This window comes from Micromesistius poutassou (genome assembly GCF_964030765.1).
Source record: "Micromesistius poutassou genome assembly, chromosome: 12".
NCBI classification, from domain to species: domain Eukaryota; kingdom Metazoa; phylum Chordata; class Actinopteri; order Gadiformes; family Gadidae; genus Micromesistius; species Micromesistius poutassou.
The window spans coordinates 19,869,976-19,888,340 of NC_140282.1; the positions used below are offsets into that span (position 1 = coordinate 19,869,976).

At 38.8% G+C, this 18,365-nt stretch overlaps 2 protein-coding genes across 2 annotated transcripts; both read left to right on the forward strand.

The window, feature by feature from the left end:
- Nucleotides 1–1,332: 1,332 nt before the first annotated feature.
- On the forward strand, nt 1,333–10,682 carry slc38a9 (solute carrier family 38 member 9). Its single transcript, XM_084476028.1, has 15 exons — nt 1,333–1,460; nt 2,952–3,119; nt 3,594–3,723; nt 4,339–4,457; nt 4,542–4,605; nt 4,734–4,827; nt 5,081–5,251; nt 5,353–5,400; nt 6,785–6,970; nt 7,438–7,545; nt 7,940–8,046; nt 8,238–8,351; nt 8,806–8,954; nt 9,071–9,160; nt 9,628–10,682. The coding sequence occupies exons 2-15, from the start codon at nt 3,022–3,024 to the stop codon at nt 9,791–9,793; spliced, it is 1,644 nt and encodes a 547-aa protein (XP_084332154.1). The 5' UTR covers nt 1,333–1,460; nt 2,952–3,021; the 3' UTR covers nt 9,794–10,682.
- Nucleotides 10,683–12,742: 2,060 nt separating this feature from the next.
- tmem208 (transmembrane protein 208) lies at nt 12,743–15,769 on the forward strand. Its single transcript, XM_084476177.1, has 6 exons — nt 12,743–12,915; nt 13,451–13,546; nt 13,785–13,844; nt 13,980–14,116; nt 14,272–14,356; nt 14,612–15,769. Exons 1-6 carry the CDS (start codon nt 12,910–12,912, stop codon nt 14,747–14,749), a joined length of 522 nt encoding a protein of 173 aa, XP_084332303.1. The 5' UTR covers nt 12,743–12,909; the 3' UTR covers nt 14,750–15,769.
- The last annotated feature ends 2,596 nt before the right edge of the window (nt 15,770–18,365 follow it).

Genomic DNA, 18,365 nt, shown 5'->3' on the forward strand with positions numbered 1-18,365 from the left:
AGCTCTGGTACCGTACTCCTGGATAGGGGTTGGACTCTATTCTTCTCCGGAGTTGCCCAGGGTGTGAGGTGCCAGGCGGGTGTGGGGATACTCATAAATCCCCGGCTGAGCGCCGCGGTGTTGGAGTTTACCCCGGTGGACGAGAGGGTCGCCTCCCTACGCCTAAGGGTGGTGGGGGGGAAAACTCTGACTATTGTTTGTGCGTATGCACCGAACAGCAGTTCAGAGTACTCTGCCTTCTTGGAGACCCTGAATGGAGTCCTGTATGGGGCTCCGGTAGGGGACTCCGTAGTTCTGCTGGGAGACTTCAACGCCCACGTGGGCAACGATGGAGACACCTGGAGAGGCTTGGTGGGGAGGAACGGCCTCCCTGATCTAAACCCCAGTGGTCGTTTGTTACTGGACTTCTGTGCTAGTCATGGATTGTCCATAACGAACACCCACCCACACACATGTTTGAACATAAGGGTGCTCATAAGTGTACCTGGTACCAGAGTACCCTAGGCCGAAGATCGATGATCGATTTCGTGATCGTGTCAGCTGATCTGAGGCTTTGTGTTTTGGTTTGTTCGTTCTCCGCGACTCGACTCCCAGCTCCGCCCACTAGTCGCTGAGTCACGAGTCGCCGTTCGTTCACTGACTGTGTTTAGCGGTGAAGACTCGAGGACTGAGAAGTCACGAGAGTCAGCCGGGCAACAACATCCCGATTCCGAACATGAAGCGCTCCTCAGCTAAAAGGAACTGTGTTGTTGTGTTGATTGAGGACCGTTTGCACCATTGCACGATATGTGATTCGTTTGAGAATGAGAACGAGGGAGGACCTGAGTCTGACCGACTCGGCTGAGAACGTGCATTCGCGATTAGTTTGAACGAGAACGAGGGAGGACCTGAGTCTGAACGACTCAGTGACTGAGAATCATGATTCACCGCTACCGGAAATGCAAACAAACAAACGAACGAATGAACGACTCTTCTTGGCAAACTGACCGACGCTAACTGATTCTTTCAAACGAATCATGAAATCCACCACTAATGACCGGTCCAAGATGGCGGCCGCATTTATTGCGTCCAAGCAGCCAATGCGGCGTCTACTCTATAATGTCTATGTCTGGACTGGAACACACCATTATTTCTCGAGCGGGACTTATTCTTCAGAAGTCTATTGGTCGGTCAGTCACCAACGTCTGACAGACAATATTCACGAACAAATCAGAGAGAATCTGTTATGCCGCCCATTTATTTTGCACCGCCCAGTTCTTTGGTAGGCCTACCACCCACCCCCAGGTCCACGTTCCAGTGTCGCAAGGACTGGGCGCACTGCTGTGTCAACAAAAACAGTCACGTGATTGAGACAGCGGAAATCAATTGTGCTGAGACTTCGCTGAGCACTGTTTGTGATCTATAGGAAACGTTGTTTACCATACTCTGTCTCAAGCCTATGGACATATTGTTATTGGAAGGTAAGTAACCCAAACAACACCACGATTTAGTGTTAAACGTTAGTGTTTAACACTAATCTTTCATTTCATAAATACTTCGGATTTTAGACCAGCCTTTTACTACACCCCCGATTTTTGTTTCGATTCGCATTCGAGTCTAAATAGTAGGCGAATAGCCGATCTTTGTGATGTCTATAACGGATACAATTGTATTTTGCTTTTCACTGCTTGTAACACTACAACGATTGATACAGATTTCAAACGTTTGCGATACAAAATAACAATGCCTGCACAGAATAAAGAGGACAACAGGCGGCACTACACACAGGTAGAGAATATCCAGGGGACTGTATAACTTACTTGAAGGGCCATAACAGATATACTCACTAATTAATGGCAATATTCAGATAAGGCTACCTATACCTTTTCAGTCACAATTACTCTGCTGAAGATATAAATATAAATGTTATTTAAAACTGTAGTTACTATGCATCGAAGTAACTCAATAATGTAAAAATATGATAAATACATGTAAAGAAAGTAATGGCTGACGAGTATGTATTGTACACGAAATTGCTAATGTACATTATTTAGTTAATGTACATTAGTACATTAACTAAATTAGTACATTCGTTAATGTACATTATTTTAATTTTTATATGGAAAACAGTTGGCCATGGACAAATACTTTATGACTATTAGCCAGCATGCTAAAACACTTGTCCTGATTGTTTGTTGTATTTACAATCAGGACATCATGAAGATTCGGCTACTTATTTCCTTAAACTAAAGGATACATTTTTGACGTAGCCAGTATTGACGCAACAACAGATTAACTAGTGTAGACATCTTTATTTAGTGAATTGGTACAGGATATCGGTGCTGATAACTGCTACAGGAAAAGCAAACCAAATCAATACTGAACCAATTTGCAGAACAATGCTGTCTACTAGTCTAGACCATGCTAGATAATATGTGGGTAAGCACTTTGGCCCAAAATAGAGAACCGATATTTTAAGAAAATGTTAAGCCTGTGTCTCAAGCTGGTCCGATTCATTTTTGCAAAACATTTTTAGGGAAGTACTACCCTACTATGTAGGCTACAATGCAGTATTGTACTATTGTTAGCCAGGAAATATAATAATGGGCCCTTTTTAAACTACATTTATTTTAGAGTTCATTCAGAACAAAATATTTACCCTTCCAACGGTTGTGTTGGAAACCAGGGTCAAAGGTTTGGATAGCTTGCCATCAAGCTGCTTTATTCAAATTGCTGTATTACAGCAAGAACACATCTCATAAAAAATGACATTTTCTCATGCTTGTTCCTATAGAGGCAGCTACTTTACTGCCTCTACAGGAACACAGGTTCACACACTGTGAACTTATAAAACACAATGACTCCAGTAGCAATATCATGAATTACACACAACACAAAACATTAAAAAGATAAAGCTAACATGTTTCATGGTGGAATTGACCTTTAAGCCTCCAAATATATTTTCTTTACAGTTTCATTTGCTCAGACCTATCCAATCAAGGCCTCAGTCGGGTAATGATTTCAAGACACTAACCAAGCATCATGGACGAGGACTGGAAACCACTTATAAGCGCAGATGAAATGTCTGAGAGTTCAGACCGGAGGGACTCCACAGACTTTTTGGACTGCAAAGCTAAAAGGCAGGTTAACATCATGCACCACTTCATATTCTTGTCATAATAAAGATGTGGTGGCAGTAGCACAAAATGATGATCTTGTACTTACGTTTTTCGTTTTTGCAGAAATTCTTGTTAATTTATGCTGAGAAATGGATTTGATTATAAATAAGGGAAGCTCAACAATACAGAATCAACAGAGTTATCAGATGCCTGCTCAACTTTGCTGATCCTCATAATGTCATCCTCATCCAGTGCTTCCAGAAATGTATTTTAAATAGATTGAGAGGAATGGGTTGTGTTAAAGCTGAAATGTGTAGTATTGAATGGCAATTGGCAGAAATTTAATATTCTAAGTATGTTTTTAAAAGTGTATAATATGTATCTCGCACACAATCTATGTCACCATCTATAACTAGCATCTAGTATCTATCATAACAAATAATGAATTGGAGAAATAATAATCTTAAAATGTGTTTCTATTTTTTCTTTCCCCAGACCTTTTCATGTTGAGCCCAAGAACATAGTAAAAGATGACCTGCGGGAGCGGGTTTCATCTGAAGCTTCCATTCTGAACAGCAGGTTGCACTACTATGGTCGATTGACAGGATCGTCAGACAGACTACTGGTATTTAAATCCCACCCAATCAAAAACCCTCCCTCCCTGCTTATTCATGCGATTGATTTAGCATTACATACTTGACATTTTTTGTGTGTATGTGTCTGTCTGGCCCATTTATAGCAATGTATTATGTTGTGTTTGCATGAATGTTATGTTATGTTATGTTATGTTATGATGTACAAAATTCGCACTAGATGATTTCTGTAAACCACACTTTTTTTATGTAACTTTGTTTTGATAGGTATTTTTCCATTAAAACAACATATATGGTACTATTGAAGATGGTATCAGTTAAGCTTGTCTTGTGAGCTTACCGGTCTTTAAAGATAAATAATTCAAATTCATTTGTTCATTGTTCCTCCCCTTTGCATCTGATTGAACATGTATTGGACACATCCGTATAGCATTTTGGTAAAACATAGTGTTTTTTTTAAGGTTATAAAATAAGCTTGAACTTGAACATGAAAAGTATGGCTTCCTCGAAGTGAGCAGTTCCTCTATGTGGTAGCTCCATGCCCACAAAGGAGTGTCTTCTTTCTTTCCTTTTTCATTGAATAGTGATGTGAAATCTGATTTGAATCAAATTCAAATAAAACTGTACTTTCATGGTCCTTCTATTAGAGTCCCCCTGACCATGTTATACCTCAACCGGAAGAGATTTACATTTACAGCCCTTTAGGGACTGCATTCAAAGTGAAAGGGGGTGACGGCGGCTCTAAAAATCCAAGTATTGTCACAATGTAAGTAATCATGGAAAGGGAGTCATTTAAACTCATTGACCGTATCGTTTCATTATTCATGGTGCTTGATGTTTTTCTTCAAAGATTTGCAATATGGAATACAATGATGGGCACGTCTATACTGAGTATACCTTGGGGTATAAAACAGGTAATTTCCAACTGTTGACAAATTTAAAACACTGTCGCTTTCCTCTGTATGTTTTTCTTGGCTGTTTTAATATATCTAACTTAGTTGATCCTTCAGCAAAAATATTAATAATTAAATGTGTTTTTCAGGCTGGCTTCACTCTAGGAGTTCTTATTGTGAGCGCTATGGGGCTTCTGACCCTCTACTGCTGTTACAGAGTCCTGAAATCCCCCAAGTCAATACGTAAGTTAAGTTAGGTTGTGAGATATATATCAATATAAAAATCATTCATCAAACAGTTGTTACCGCTTATTAATACCCTTCACGTGAATGTACAAAGCTAAACATTTTCCATGGGGCTTTAAGGGGAAGATGAAAACATGTGTTGAAATCAATGATACTTAATGAATGCTGCATTAAATTGGACATTTGAATTGTGTCCTTCAAGGGATATACATAAACATAACTTCTCTTCTATTTTTGTCAATTTTCCTAGCCTGCATTGACACATCTGATTGGGAATTCCCTGACGTGTGCAAGTATTACTTTGGCAAATGTGGACAGCTGTCCAGCCTGGTTTTCTCAATGGTGTCACTGATAGGGGCAATGGTGGTCTACTGGGTCCTTATGTCCAACTTCCTCTACAACACTGGCAAATTCATATACAGTAAGTTCATGCCATGATGCATATTTGTAATGATGCTGTAAATAATGTGGGCTGCAACAAAGCTTTTGATATTTTTCTTTCTGTTGACGATTGACTTTCAGACTATGAGCATAACATATCTGATCCTGACTTTGGAAGCAATACCTCGGGTAAGAAGTCATCTTTTTTTATATCATAGAAGTAAAGGCTTAGAGCGTTCAACTTCCACTTCTAGGATAGTTTGAACCCCACAACACAACTGTTGCTACACCAAGAGAGAGATCTAAATGCAACTCCGTAATCAAAACACAATTGTTGCATCATCCAGTTTAACGCTTTTTTTGTTATTGGACTGAGTAACCTTTCACTCCAAATAAATTCAACATTGGCTTTACACTGCAATAAAATACGCTGTGATGAGCACAGTGTATGTAATAGACTATTTGTGGCTGCTGGACAACCTTTTTGAATGAATTTGTATTTTACAGAAGTTAAGTATCTCTACACTACAGTTTTAAACCTGTTGAGTATTTGTAAAAAAAAAATAATGAGTCAAATCTTTGGGCACCTGTTCGAACAATGCAGTCCTACTGCTGAGCTTTGTCCGTCCACATTTGGTGGGGTGATCTGTCGGGTATATTTCAATACAAAACTAGAACAGAACAGAGAAGTACTGGAAACAATGTCAGTGATTGGTGAGGAAAATGTTGGTTACATTTCCAGGTAAAATGTAACCATTATATTTGCCATGTACAACATGTACATTCTACCTGCAAAACGTTGTAGTGTTTTCTATAATGTCCTTTCAAACTTGCAGTTAAAGTTATACATTACTTTTTTTGCAATATTTCACTTCAAAGGGAACATTCACTATAGGGGACCAAGTGTGCTACTGAAAGAATTCATCAACGATAAATCTGTCTCATAGCTCATGTGATTCTGTGCCCATTGTGATATGACACCCCAGAGGAGCCTGGGTGTGGTTTCTGAAGGGAGATGCCTTCCTAATTGCTGTCGTGTATTGTTCTGGGTAACAGGGGAATGTGTTAACCAGCTGCTGATTCCCAGAAACTATGTTCCCAAGGTATTACATAAGGCTCACACCAATCTGATGGGGCTCACCTTGCAAACAAGAAGACCCTACAGAGATTAGTGGCAAGAAATACCAGCTCCTCTGGTTGACATAATATAAACGATAACAAAAACAATACAGCCCCCAACCAACAGTTAAATACCAAATCACAAAAAATAAATCTCATATAGTGATATGCATCTGACCCAAAATTGTACTTTCAGTAAGAAAGCTATTCAATGATGAGACTTTATAGATGTTCTGGACAAAATGTTTTATCACTTATGGTATTGGTACTTTCCATATTTTTTGCTTTCATGCGATGTGATGTTTTTGAACATAGCTATTTATTTTAAATTTACCAAAGCATTAAGATAGCTGATGTTTGCAATTTGATGAGCTATTGAAAATCGTATAGATGACTAATTGTTTTTACACAAAGAATGTTTAAGTTTATTTATTTTACACTATTTTGTCAACAGTGATCTGTCCATACCAACTCCACAACAGCTCCATGGATATAAGCATCACTTCTAACAATACCTCAGATGCCCTTTTTCATTTTTGGTGGAGCAAGACCAACACAATACCCTTTTACCTTATCATCTTGCTGCTGCCTCTGCTCAACTTTCGCTCAGCCTCCTTCTTCGCAAGGTTCACATTTTTGGGTAAGTTGTTAAAAACTAATGTATGTGACTGATAAACATGTAAAGAAAGAAAAAATAGGTTAATAGATGTATTTTGTCTAATAAACATACTATTAGACATGTTTTCTTTTATATTAAAGTGGCAATCTCGAAGATCTCCCAAATATTTTAATTAAGTTCATTTAAGTAACACAATTTAGATTGAGCTAACTTGCACTAAGCCCTTGCATTTGCAGTATAATGAATGTTACGAACTGGGCATTCAAATCTTCAAGCGGCATAGTTATAGCTCTAGTATGTGTAGTGTTGTTTTTAGACAATGAAACAAGATCATTGAGAATACCACTTAAATGCATTTCAAATCTATATGGAACATGTATCAGTAGAAAAGGCCTTAAGGATGTGATGTAACAAGTCTAACATTTTGCGGGAAAGACTGAAAAATGAAATGCAAATCTGAACCATGATGCAACATCTCATTTGTTTAGGTACCATATCAGTAATGTACCTGATCTTTCTGGTCACGCTAAAGGCCTTTCAGCTGGGCTTCCACTTGGAATTTCACTGGTTTGACTCAAATCAGTTCTTTGTTGCAGGTAAAGTTGTGTTCATTGACATTATCTCTTTGTGAGGTAGCTAAAACATAAATATTGGAGTGACAATATTTCCACCATTTTACAGTTTTACTCAAAATCCAGCCCCCAACATAAAATGCCCTACGTTTGGTTTCAGTTATTAAGTGATGACCACCGCATTTAGATGGATACGCTGAGAAATGTGTACATTTACATTTCCCTGCCTTACCCAGATTCAGACTAGTTGTTTAATTTTGAATTTCTCAAGTTAAACACCACATATATCTTGGCGTATCCCTTTAAATGCATTGGCATACTTTTTCCTTATACCTTTTTACCTTTACATTGTTTAATGCATTTGATTACATCACATCATTAAATATAACGTAAATTATTTTTATTTATAATTTCCAAGAGTTCAGGACGCTGTTCCCTCAGCTGACCGGTGTTCTTACGTTGGCCTTTTTCATCCACAATTGTATCATTACCCTGATGAAGAGCAATAGGCATCAAGAAAACAATGTGAGTTATTTTATTTTATACAGAGGTCCCTCTATAGTCCTTGTTGAACAGTGATTGTCCAAGAAAATGTATGTTCTCTCACAATGAAATCAGGGTGTCATAACACTGTTCAATTAAAACAGAAAATACGTAGAAAAGTTAGCTAGTGTAAAGAACATGTCATTAAAATGTACTTTTTATTGTGCTTGCAGATCCGGGATCTGTCTGTGGCCTATCTTTTAGTTGGATTGACCTATCTTTATGTGGGAGTTTTGATCTTTGCATCTTTTCCCTCCCCTCCATACTCCAAAGACTGCATTGAACCAGTAAGAATTTTACTCTTATTAGATATAATAAACAGCTGTGGAAAATAATGTGCCCGTATTGTGCCATTATTATTTTTTTATTCAATAGTCGAGTGCTTATAAATCTGTGTGATTTAAATGTGCTACGTAAGTTATATACAACAAAAGGGTGTTGGGTGTGATAAATCACTTATCAGTCAGTGAACCCAAACCAAAGTGAGGCGTCTCAAGTGCCGAAGCCCTGTAGGGCAACATACCGTCACCTTCCTGTCAGCTCGAACCGCCGTGCCACTCTGACCTCTCTCATTTAAAAGGCATGTTTGCCCTCACAACTGTGGGCGAAATGTTTTCAGTATATTTTAATTATATCTTAAGATCATTGTCAGTAGGATATGTTTTAATTGACCTTTCCTTAACGTATAGTTGTGGGATGTGTAATAACCTATTTTATTTTTCTGTTTTTTACTCCTTGTAGAACTTCCTGGACAACTTCCCTAGCAGTGACGTCTTGGTGTTTATTGCTCGAGCATTCCTGTTATTCCAGATGACCTCAGTTTATCCATTGCTCGGCTATCTAGCCCGGGTCCAGATCATGGGATATCTGTTTAACAACTCCTACCCCAGGTAACTGCATGACCAAAGTTATTTTTTAAATTATATTAATTCCCTGTAAAATTCAACACTTTGAAATCACAGTATGGACTTTGATCTGGGCTGTTTTTTTATGATTGTCTCCTCAGTTTCTTCCACGTCATCACGTTGAATGTCTTCATTGTTGCTGCGGGTGTCCTCATGGCCAAGTTTTATCCTGACATTGGATCCATCATAAGGTTATAAGGCTTTTCTATTTCTCTTTTTTCACTGACATTATGCAGTTTGCATGACGACCCTTTTCACTTTTATTCAAGAAAACAAATGTTGCTCATAACACAAATTATGGGTCTGCTGCTTTTATGTACCAGGCACAGGAAGTAGACTAAACAAGTTAAGATAGCACACGATGACCAAGGCCCTTTTCACAAATCACAGCTGTCATAGAAGGACAAACACTGGTGTAGCCCCAAGCGTTAACATTGGGTAGGCAGGCAGGGGTTCATTTACCAGTATGTGTTTCAAAGCACCAGCAATGGTCCATGACCAGTGGTTATCTTCAGAAGTTATAAGTCTATTACCTGTGCCCTGATACATGAAAGTAGCGGACCGAAGATTAGTGTTATGAGCAACACTGATGTGTGTTCTCTCTGTGAAAAGGGTCTATCGGCTGCCTCTAATTGTTTTCCTCTGTTTCCACGTGCAGGTACTCTGGTGCAACATGTGGCCTGGCCTTGGTCTTTGTCTTGCCTGCTTTAGTGCACATGATATCGCTCAAGAGGCAAGGGGAGCTTAAATGGCCCTCAGCCATTTTTCATAGTCTTCTGATCCTTCTTGGTATAGCCAACCTACTGGGACAATTCTTCATGTAAACATTAACTGAATCGATGTTTTCATCAATGGTTTTCAAAATGCTACAATATGATGAGAACATTGAATCTATGACGTTGCTGAAAAGATCCGTAGCAGATTGCTGCCTTAAGCTTTTAATAAGATATTTTTTCTTCTTTCAATAAATGGGTGCTATAGATAGCCCGTCATTAATTGAAAAATGTTGACAGCATAATTATATATTTTAACATTGATATATTCTCAGTCAAATAGGCATAATTTCCTATTGAAACTTGAGATGTGATCTTATTTTAATGTTTAGTCTGTGCTGAAACTACATTCAGCTGTTTAAGGTGTAGTTAAAACATTTAACTGTATATAAGGGTGCTATTGCTCACATTGTGTCTTGTACAGCTGTCTTCAATTGTATTAAAGTGTGTACAATGTGATAATAATTCATTCCTTAAAGATAGAAATGATTCAAAACACTATTTTACTCTTTTAAGTTTACACTCCAAGATGTATCTCCCCTCTTGAATGTATAAAGGGAAATGAATGGAAACTGTTTACAATTACAAGACTACCATAACAAACTATTGATTTCCAAAATGTTAATGAGAAAAAGTCACCAAAGAGAAACGTTTTTTTCCCAAAAGAGAAATACAAAGATGGTGGTACATGTCAACATTCAACATGAGAGCTAAGAACAATGAAGAGCACACATTTGTTTTTGAAGACAGGGATTTTGATAATAATAAGATATATATAATATTATGATAATATTGAGCTATTCTATAGATCATATGAAGCTGGAACAGCTAGGAAGCTCGTTCCAGTATCCACAATTGCAAATTCCTGTTTCAATGCAGTGCCAGACACTAAGAGGAGGGTTAGGGAGATATGGACCGATGATACATGTGGGTGAGACCCTAAACACCAACATGGAGGATTTGAGGACAGTTTTATGGAGACATATAGTGGTTATGGCCTGGTTGGTTATCTTGCTCTTAAAGATTTTTCTACAATAAACATTTACATTTTGTCTTGCCCTTAGGGGGGTCATAAATATATTGTATATAAAGCCCTTTAAGACCATTACTGTGATTAAGGGGCTATACAAATAAAATGACTTTAACGTAAGAGATGTGGGAATATTTAGAATATTTATAACATATTTTATCAATATAATGACATGATCTCGTTATAATGAGAATATGACGTTATGATGACATACAAAGGAAAACAACAGGGTGAAAGTGATACACTTTTCTATTAATGTAAGTTTTAAAAGCTGTATAACACATTAAAAACATGCAAAACAAATTAAATCCAGCAATACAAAAATTGCATTTCAGACAATATTTAGACCGAAATGGAGCAACTGGAGTTAGGTTAAAATTATGCCAATGCTTTTCAATGGTTTTCAATGTTTAATGAATCAAGGTTTGTCTCTGTAATCACCTTTACACTAAGGACCCAAAGTTCCTTGTAATGGTTAAAATTACAACTCAAGAGGGAGATTTCAATATGAGAGCAAGATATTTAAGGGATGCAAATATTCCAAATTGTGCCTGCGGTAATCATTATTAAGCAGGGATGTCAGCTGCTCCAGCTCCTTCATTATTTACTCTGACCTCATTCATAACATTGAACCCCTGACTGCAGCCCGCAGACGCTCAATGAGGGCGGAGTCAAACTACATTGAGCTCCGCCCGATCAATGCAAAGGAAATGCACCACCTAGTGGTGGAAATAGTGCATCAAGAATAAAATCTCGAACAAGGCAGCCTTTTACACTTATTAAACAGGAAAATTTGTGATGTGACGATTGTATTCATGTAAAAAAAGACTCAATAAAATTGTGATGAGTTAACTCATTAAAATTCAATCATAGCATATTTTCTCTCATAGACAAGACATTGTTTTATATAATTAATAGCCATTTCTAAGAAGTTAATTTATTTTTTATAAATGTTGACACTTGCATTTTCTTTGTCAATGCATAATAAAGTAGTAGCCTACTTTGTTGATTGCTAATGCTATCTTGTAACAGTTTCCTTATGACGTCATAGATGTGAGTGAGTGTCCTGTGAGTGTTCAAATATACCAGCAAGGGTCCGCACTGAGATCTACAGACAAATTAAACCAGTATATAAGAACTCCTGTACCGGCCTGTCTGTGAGAGCTGCAGGCCCAGCTGCCTATGACCTAAGAGTCAAAATAAGATTTGGTGAACTATCCACTGTGACCCCAAGGTATTAACAGATGTAATGTGAGGAATAACGAAGTGACCACATCTAAGGGCAAGAAATATACCTCCATAGACATAATGAAAAGCTACATGTGTGACGCACATTAAGTTAGTTATCAAGGGAGATATTCAAGTGTCGTGTTCTTTTAATCCCATCCCCTTAACGTCACCTTCTACCTGAGGTAGAGGGTGACTAATGGCCAGACATTCACTGAACTCATTCATCGTTGTACTCATTCACGTTCATTGGCGGAAAAAAAATGCTTCTCCACTTCCACTAGATGTCAGTAAGACTGCAGCCTGCACGCTTGTTGTTTGAAAAGTTTCCAATCAACATTTTGCCTGTGAGCACGACCGCAGGTAGGCATGCGCGCGCACGCACACGCACACACACACACACACACACACACACACACACACACACACACACACACACACACACACACACACACACACACACACACACACACACAAATCTAAAATTCTGCAGGTTTCCGGAGTCTGTAAGCCATTTGCTTATGAGCCACTACCCATGAATGTCTATCTGTTGTATTTATCTATTTAATTTAAAAAAAAATGGGTGAATCATGTTTTTCTTTTTAGTCTTGTAACATTCCTTATATTGTATTGATATTTTCATTTTGCACCATGTCGCAGCCTTGTCTAGAATGAAGGATGACGAGGATGACGAGAGAGCGGAAAAAATGCTTGTGCTGCTGACGACATTTTCCTGCGCCGGATGTAGGGCATAGAACGCAAATGCTGATGTGTTATTAGAAATTAGAACACAAACTTTTTAGTTTATTCTAAATGAAACGATAGAAAAGGTTGATCCGAGATAGGTCGATGTTAAAAAGTACTTCCTACGCTGTCTTGAAGCAAGCGATAGTACTCGGGCGCAGACCAAATGGCAGTAAGTAAACTCAACATTGACTAGTCACTTTATATGAATGATGGTCCCGATTGTTCGCTTCTAACTCTACATTGATAGCCCACAATGCATGTGTCTGAAAAAGGAGTTTTCTCATTGAGAAGCTCTTACTGACCCACTAGCTGTTGATCCCGTGCCATAGTATTTATATTTAACGTTAGTTATTAAATGACCCACATCCAGAAGAAACGTCATTGTTCTGGAAGGAATCGTGAGGAAATGTCTTCACGGAAATAATGTTTGAATTCTTTCTTGTTCTTGCACCTTGTGTATTGGATTTACATTGAAATTGCCCTAGTTATTGTAGGTAAACTGTAAAAACGTGTATTGAGTGCATCGAGTCTCGAAATTGACTCTTGTGTATCTGCTAGATACTGTATAGCTGCTGATGCTACAGTATTTAGCACACCTGATTTTGAGAGAATAAAAGCAATTGGTTCTGCATACAGTCTACATTGGATTGGTTGTACCTTGAAAGATCAGTCATCAATATTTAATAATGCTTTTTATTTTTCAGCCCAAAGGTAAAGTTGGCACGAAAGGCAAAAAGCAGATATATGAGGAGAACGAGTCCACTCTCAAGTTTTATACAAGAGTAATTCTTGGAGCAAATGTAAGCATCTCACATCGTTTTTTGTTCCGATAACAATACCTTAAATGTATTAAGAAATTTAGTTTGTCAGTGTTTATCATTCCTTGGCCCAGCTTAACCATAAATGAGAACATTTCTGTAATTAAGTGATCTTTGGATATCTTTATGTGTTATGTTATATGGGCATACTTAATCTGTTACCAAAAAATCATCATATTCACTGCTGTTTATTCTCTCTCACACTCGCTGTCTCTTCCAGGCAATTTATACGGCTATAAACATTGTGGTGTTCTACAGCTCATCCACGTTTTGGACATGGGTGAGTTCAACCCTGAAGTTAATATCATGACTTCAGTTTTCTGCACTCTAGTGCATTTTAATTTCGTTTTTTCTTTGCATTTTACAAAATGAACCATTCGTTCTTCGGACTACATTGGGCGCTTGTTCCCTCCAGCTGCTGCTGGCGTTTGCGCTGGCCGTGTACATCGGGAGCTACCGATCCATGTCGGCCATGGCCAAGCCAGTGTTTGGGGAGGATGGAAGTCTGTTGGATGGAGGAATAGATTTAAATATGGAACAGGGCATGGCTGAGTGAGTGCTCCCTGACACATTTTCACACCTCACAGATGTTTGAGTTACATGTGGTGTGTTGTCATGAGGAGAGCGATGTTAAGACCTCTACTACTACTCTTACTTTCAGTTCACTCGATTTGTTATTTGTTGCTTAGTTGTTTGTTTTGTTTCAGGCACTTGAAGGATGTCATTCTCCTCACGGCCATTGTACAAGTTCTTAGCACCATCTTGTCCTACTTCTGGTATCTGTGGCTGCTGGTAAGGCCATTTTACAAGCTAGGATTCCTTTGAAGAAGACTGTCCAACAACTTGAAAGTGTGTGTGTGTGTGTGTGTGTGTGTGTGTGTGTGTGTGTGTGTGTGTGTGTGTGTGTGTGTGTGTGTGTGTGTGTGTGTGTGTGTGTGTGTGTGTGTGTGTGTGTGTGTGTGAGTGAGACACACCGGTCTGATTCCATTTGTGTTATCCTTCTCGTTTGTCTAAGTGCATGCGTGTCTGACGGTTGGTTTGTTGCAGGCACCTGCCCGGGCGCTACACCTGCTGTGGGTGAACATCCTCGGCCCCTGGTTCTCCACCGACGCTCCCTCGGCCCCGGAGGAAGTCAATGAGAAGAAGCAGAGACGGCAGGAGCGCAGGCAGATGAAACGATTCTGACCCCCACTCCCTCCTTTTAGAGCAGACTGATCAGTATTTGGCTGTTTTTATATACAGAATCCTATGTACAGACAGCAAGGAACCCATAAGTTATTCAGGTGGAAATTTTGATATGTAATTTAAAAGAAAAAAAACAACAGTACAAATTAATTGATATAATGTAACTATTGTATTAAAATGAAATCTCTATTTCTGCTTTCTCCTTGAATCAGTCATTGTTTTTCTTGGTCAAATGTACAATCTCATATCTGCTCCATATAGTAAATGTTTTTTGTGTACTTCAAACATACCTCTAAATCACACAGGCTCTTGGTGTTGCACTCCACTGCTCTTCATCTTTGCCTGAACACTGCTGAATCATTTCAGCGTTTGCATTGTCATCACTTTGACATACGGACAGCAACTTTTGTAAACTCTTGCACAGATGAGTGCGTGTACAGAGATAGTTTTCATGTTGCTTCCGTTTGTCAGTTTGAGTGTTTTTCTTTTAATACAATATCAAATAATTCATTGTTTATATTTTTAATTCTAGGCATTTTGTCTTTCATAGCGCCTTCTGTTCTTTCAGAATTCTGGCTAATGACCTGTATTTTTTTAATTTCTCAATGTGTTTTTTTTTTTTACTACACTTTTTTAATTCCTTAGTAATGTTAAGTTCCCCTTAATACATAAATATGGTGCAACAGATAATCCTGGCAATGGCGTGTATACAACTCTTACTTTCAGGTCTGTACTTTTGGGTTATTCCATCAAATCTTTTCCTTTCACTTCAGTTGACTTTTCTTTGAGTTATTTTCCCCTATTCCTTAACCTTTAGATTCTGTGCCTTGGGGATAGGTATTCTTTTATGAAAAACAATAAAACAAACACCTTAAAGCCTGGTCCATGGTAAAAGATACTTTAAAAGTGACCATTATTAGGTTTCTAGTTTAGTGATGGAATGATGGTGACTCGAGGGATATTACCTCATGGATTGCCAGGGTGTACACTGGCAGTGCTACCATTAAAAGCATGATCCTTTCCAGTTGTCTTTTTGCTCCCATCTGCCTGCCAAGTTACGATGCTTAATAGGTTTAAGCCAACGCTGCAACGCTGTCTCTTTTGTAGCGTGCCTTCTATTGACAGTCTGAATGGTTCTGACCCCTCTCTTTCCTCATCTTGTGATTACAATTGGATTAAATTCTTCAAGCACCAACAACTAAGACATTCCATAGGTGGTTGCTGTTTTAGATCATAGCTTCATTATCATAAGCAACCAAACAAAGTGCCTATGATCTGGCAGCGATGTTGCCACGGTATTATATTTCTTTGGCAGTTGTAGTCTGCTAGCCATCAAGTCATAGCTGTAGGTCATATGAAACTGAAACAAAGTATACTGAGGCATGGCATCGTGTTTTAACAATTAGGGGAAAAAGGCATGATCTCTCCCTAAAGAATTCATTTCGACACATTAATAAACATACTGAATTGCAAAAGACAGGCCATTTCATAACGACTTTGTTTGGGGGGAAGGGTTGGAGTATTGTCTAATGCTCATGTGGAGCCAATGTAATGCCAAACAGTAACCATAATCCCATGCAGTGACTCATAGGTTAGTTGGTTCTTTCAGTGCTGAGCTAAACAGCGCAAATGATAATGACTGTTGAAGATGAAGAGCACTTATCAAACTACGAAAAAAGTTAATCAAACGTACATCAAGTTATTATATTTGGGCAACCAAAAGCCGATGGCCTAATAAATAAATAACAAATAGATAAATATACATACGTACGTAAGTATAACCTACACTAAAAGACTGCATAATTTAAAAAGTGTCTGATACGGATACTTTTTAAAAAGAATGTCAACAACACCATATGCCTTGGTAGAAAAGGACAGCTTTTACTTTGAAAATGACAGCTTTTACTTTGAAAATGACAGCTTTTTCTCCTTCCTCCCCCTGCTTGGCCCTGTGGCTCTATACTGGCTGTATTATAGGGTTAGAAACAAAGTTACCTAAATTAGACCTGCACGGTATCCAGTTGTCGGGGCCAATTCCAGATGTGGGCTGTGAGCGGGACCACGTTGCAGTGTAATTTAGCACTGGGGCGACTCGCATGTACATTACCTCCACCAATCACAGCTCACCCATGGATTTGTTTTTATTCCTCCCTGAATCTGCATTATTTTTTATCTATTGATGTCTGTTGAACATTATGAACCAAATGATCCTGTCTTTGATTTTAACATTTAGTGTAAATCTTTTTTTGTATGTTTCTAAGTATCCAAATGCCAAAGTTAAAGAAATTACTGAGATGTGTGTGTGTGTGTGTGTGTGTGTGTGTGTGTGTGTGTGTGTGTGTGTGTGTGTGTGTGTGTGTGTGTGTGTGTGTGTGTGTGTGTGTGTGTGTGTGTGTAAAGGCAAACATGTTCTGTCCTGGCTGTTGAGATGTGTTCTTGTATGTGTCTTTTTGTGTGTGTAAGAGAGAGAGCGAGGGAGAGAGAAAGAGTGTATACATATATGTATGTTCTGTACCAGTACTCCTAAGAGGACATAATCAGCCAAAACAAATGTAAGATTTCTGTGATGTAAAGTGTGTGTGTGTGTGTGTGTGCGTGTGTGTGTGTGTGTGTGTGTGTGTGTGTGTGTGTGCGTGTGCGTGTGTGTGTGTGTGTGTGTGTGTGTGTGCGTGTGCGTGTGCATGTGCGTGTGTGAGGGATGCGCAGACAGAGACGTGCTGCCTTTGTGTTGCCAGAGTCAAGGACACATGGCCTCAATCTCATGTCCCTTTTGACCCCAAGAGCCGGAGACAAAACAGGAAAAGGAGGGAATGTGTGTGTGTATGTGTGTGTGTATGTGTGTGTGTGTGTGTGTGTGTGTGCGTGGGTGGGTGGCTGTGTGTGTTGTGGGGCGGGGGGTTTCTAACCTTCGACCCTTGAACTATCACGCTCTTTACCTTTGAAGTCCCCAGGGGAGAATCACATTCAATTACGTGCAATACAACGCACGTTACCATGGATATCCTGCCTGTGCTGTAGATGGAGCTCCCAGACTCGGATTGGGAGGGGGACCAAGGGTGTTACCCTACACTTGAAAGGGGACATTAACATATTTTTAAACTAGAGTTTAGTTTTGGTTTAATAAAATGAGTTTTTAACATTGTAGCATACTTGTGGATTACCAAGTACTATGAACAACTAGGATTTGCATCTTTTAATGAATCAGAGGCAGGAATTTCCACCCCATGCCTTCTTCTCTCTGTGCTTTTCTCTATGGAGGGAGCCAATCAATCTACCCTTCGGACATGGGCCTGTATAGTTGTTTGAGACTCTAACTGAAAAAAGTATTGCAAATAAATTTGACTTGGCATAATAGAGGTACGGTTCATGACATTGTATTTCCCTTATGGTTTACTTGTTTTGCAAATATTTTTTTTAAGTAGGATTTAAGGACTGACCAAACTGTAACAGCCTTTATCAACCAAAAGACAGAATACATTAATGGCATGTGTGCGTACGTGCATGTTTGTGTGTGTGTGTGTGTGTGCCACTCTTCTTAGAATGAAGAGAAGGAATCAAATAGCCGATTTGTTTAGGAAATCCTATAGCTTTGTTATGACAAGCCTATAGCACTACC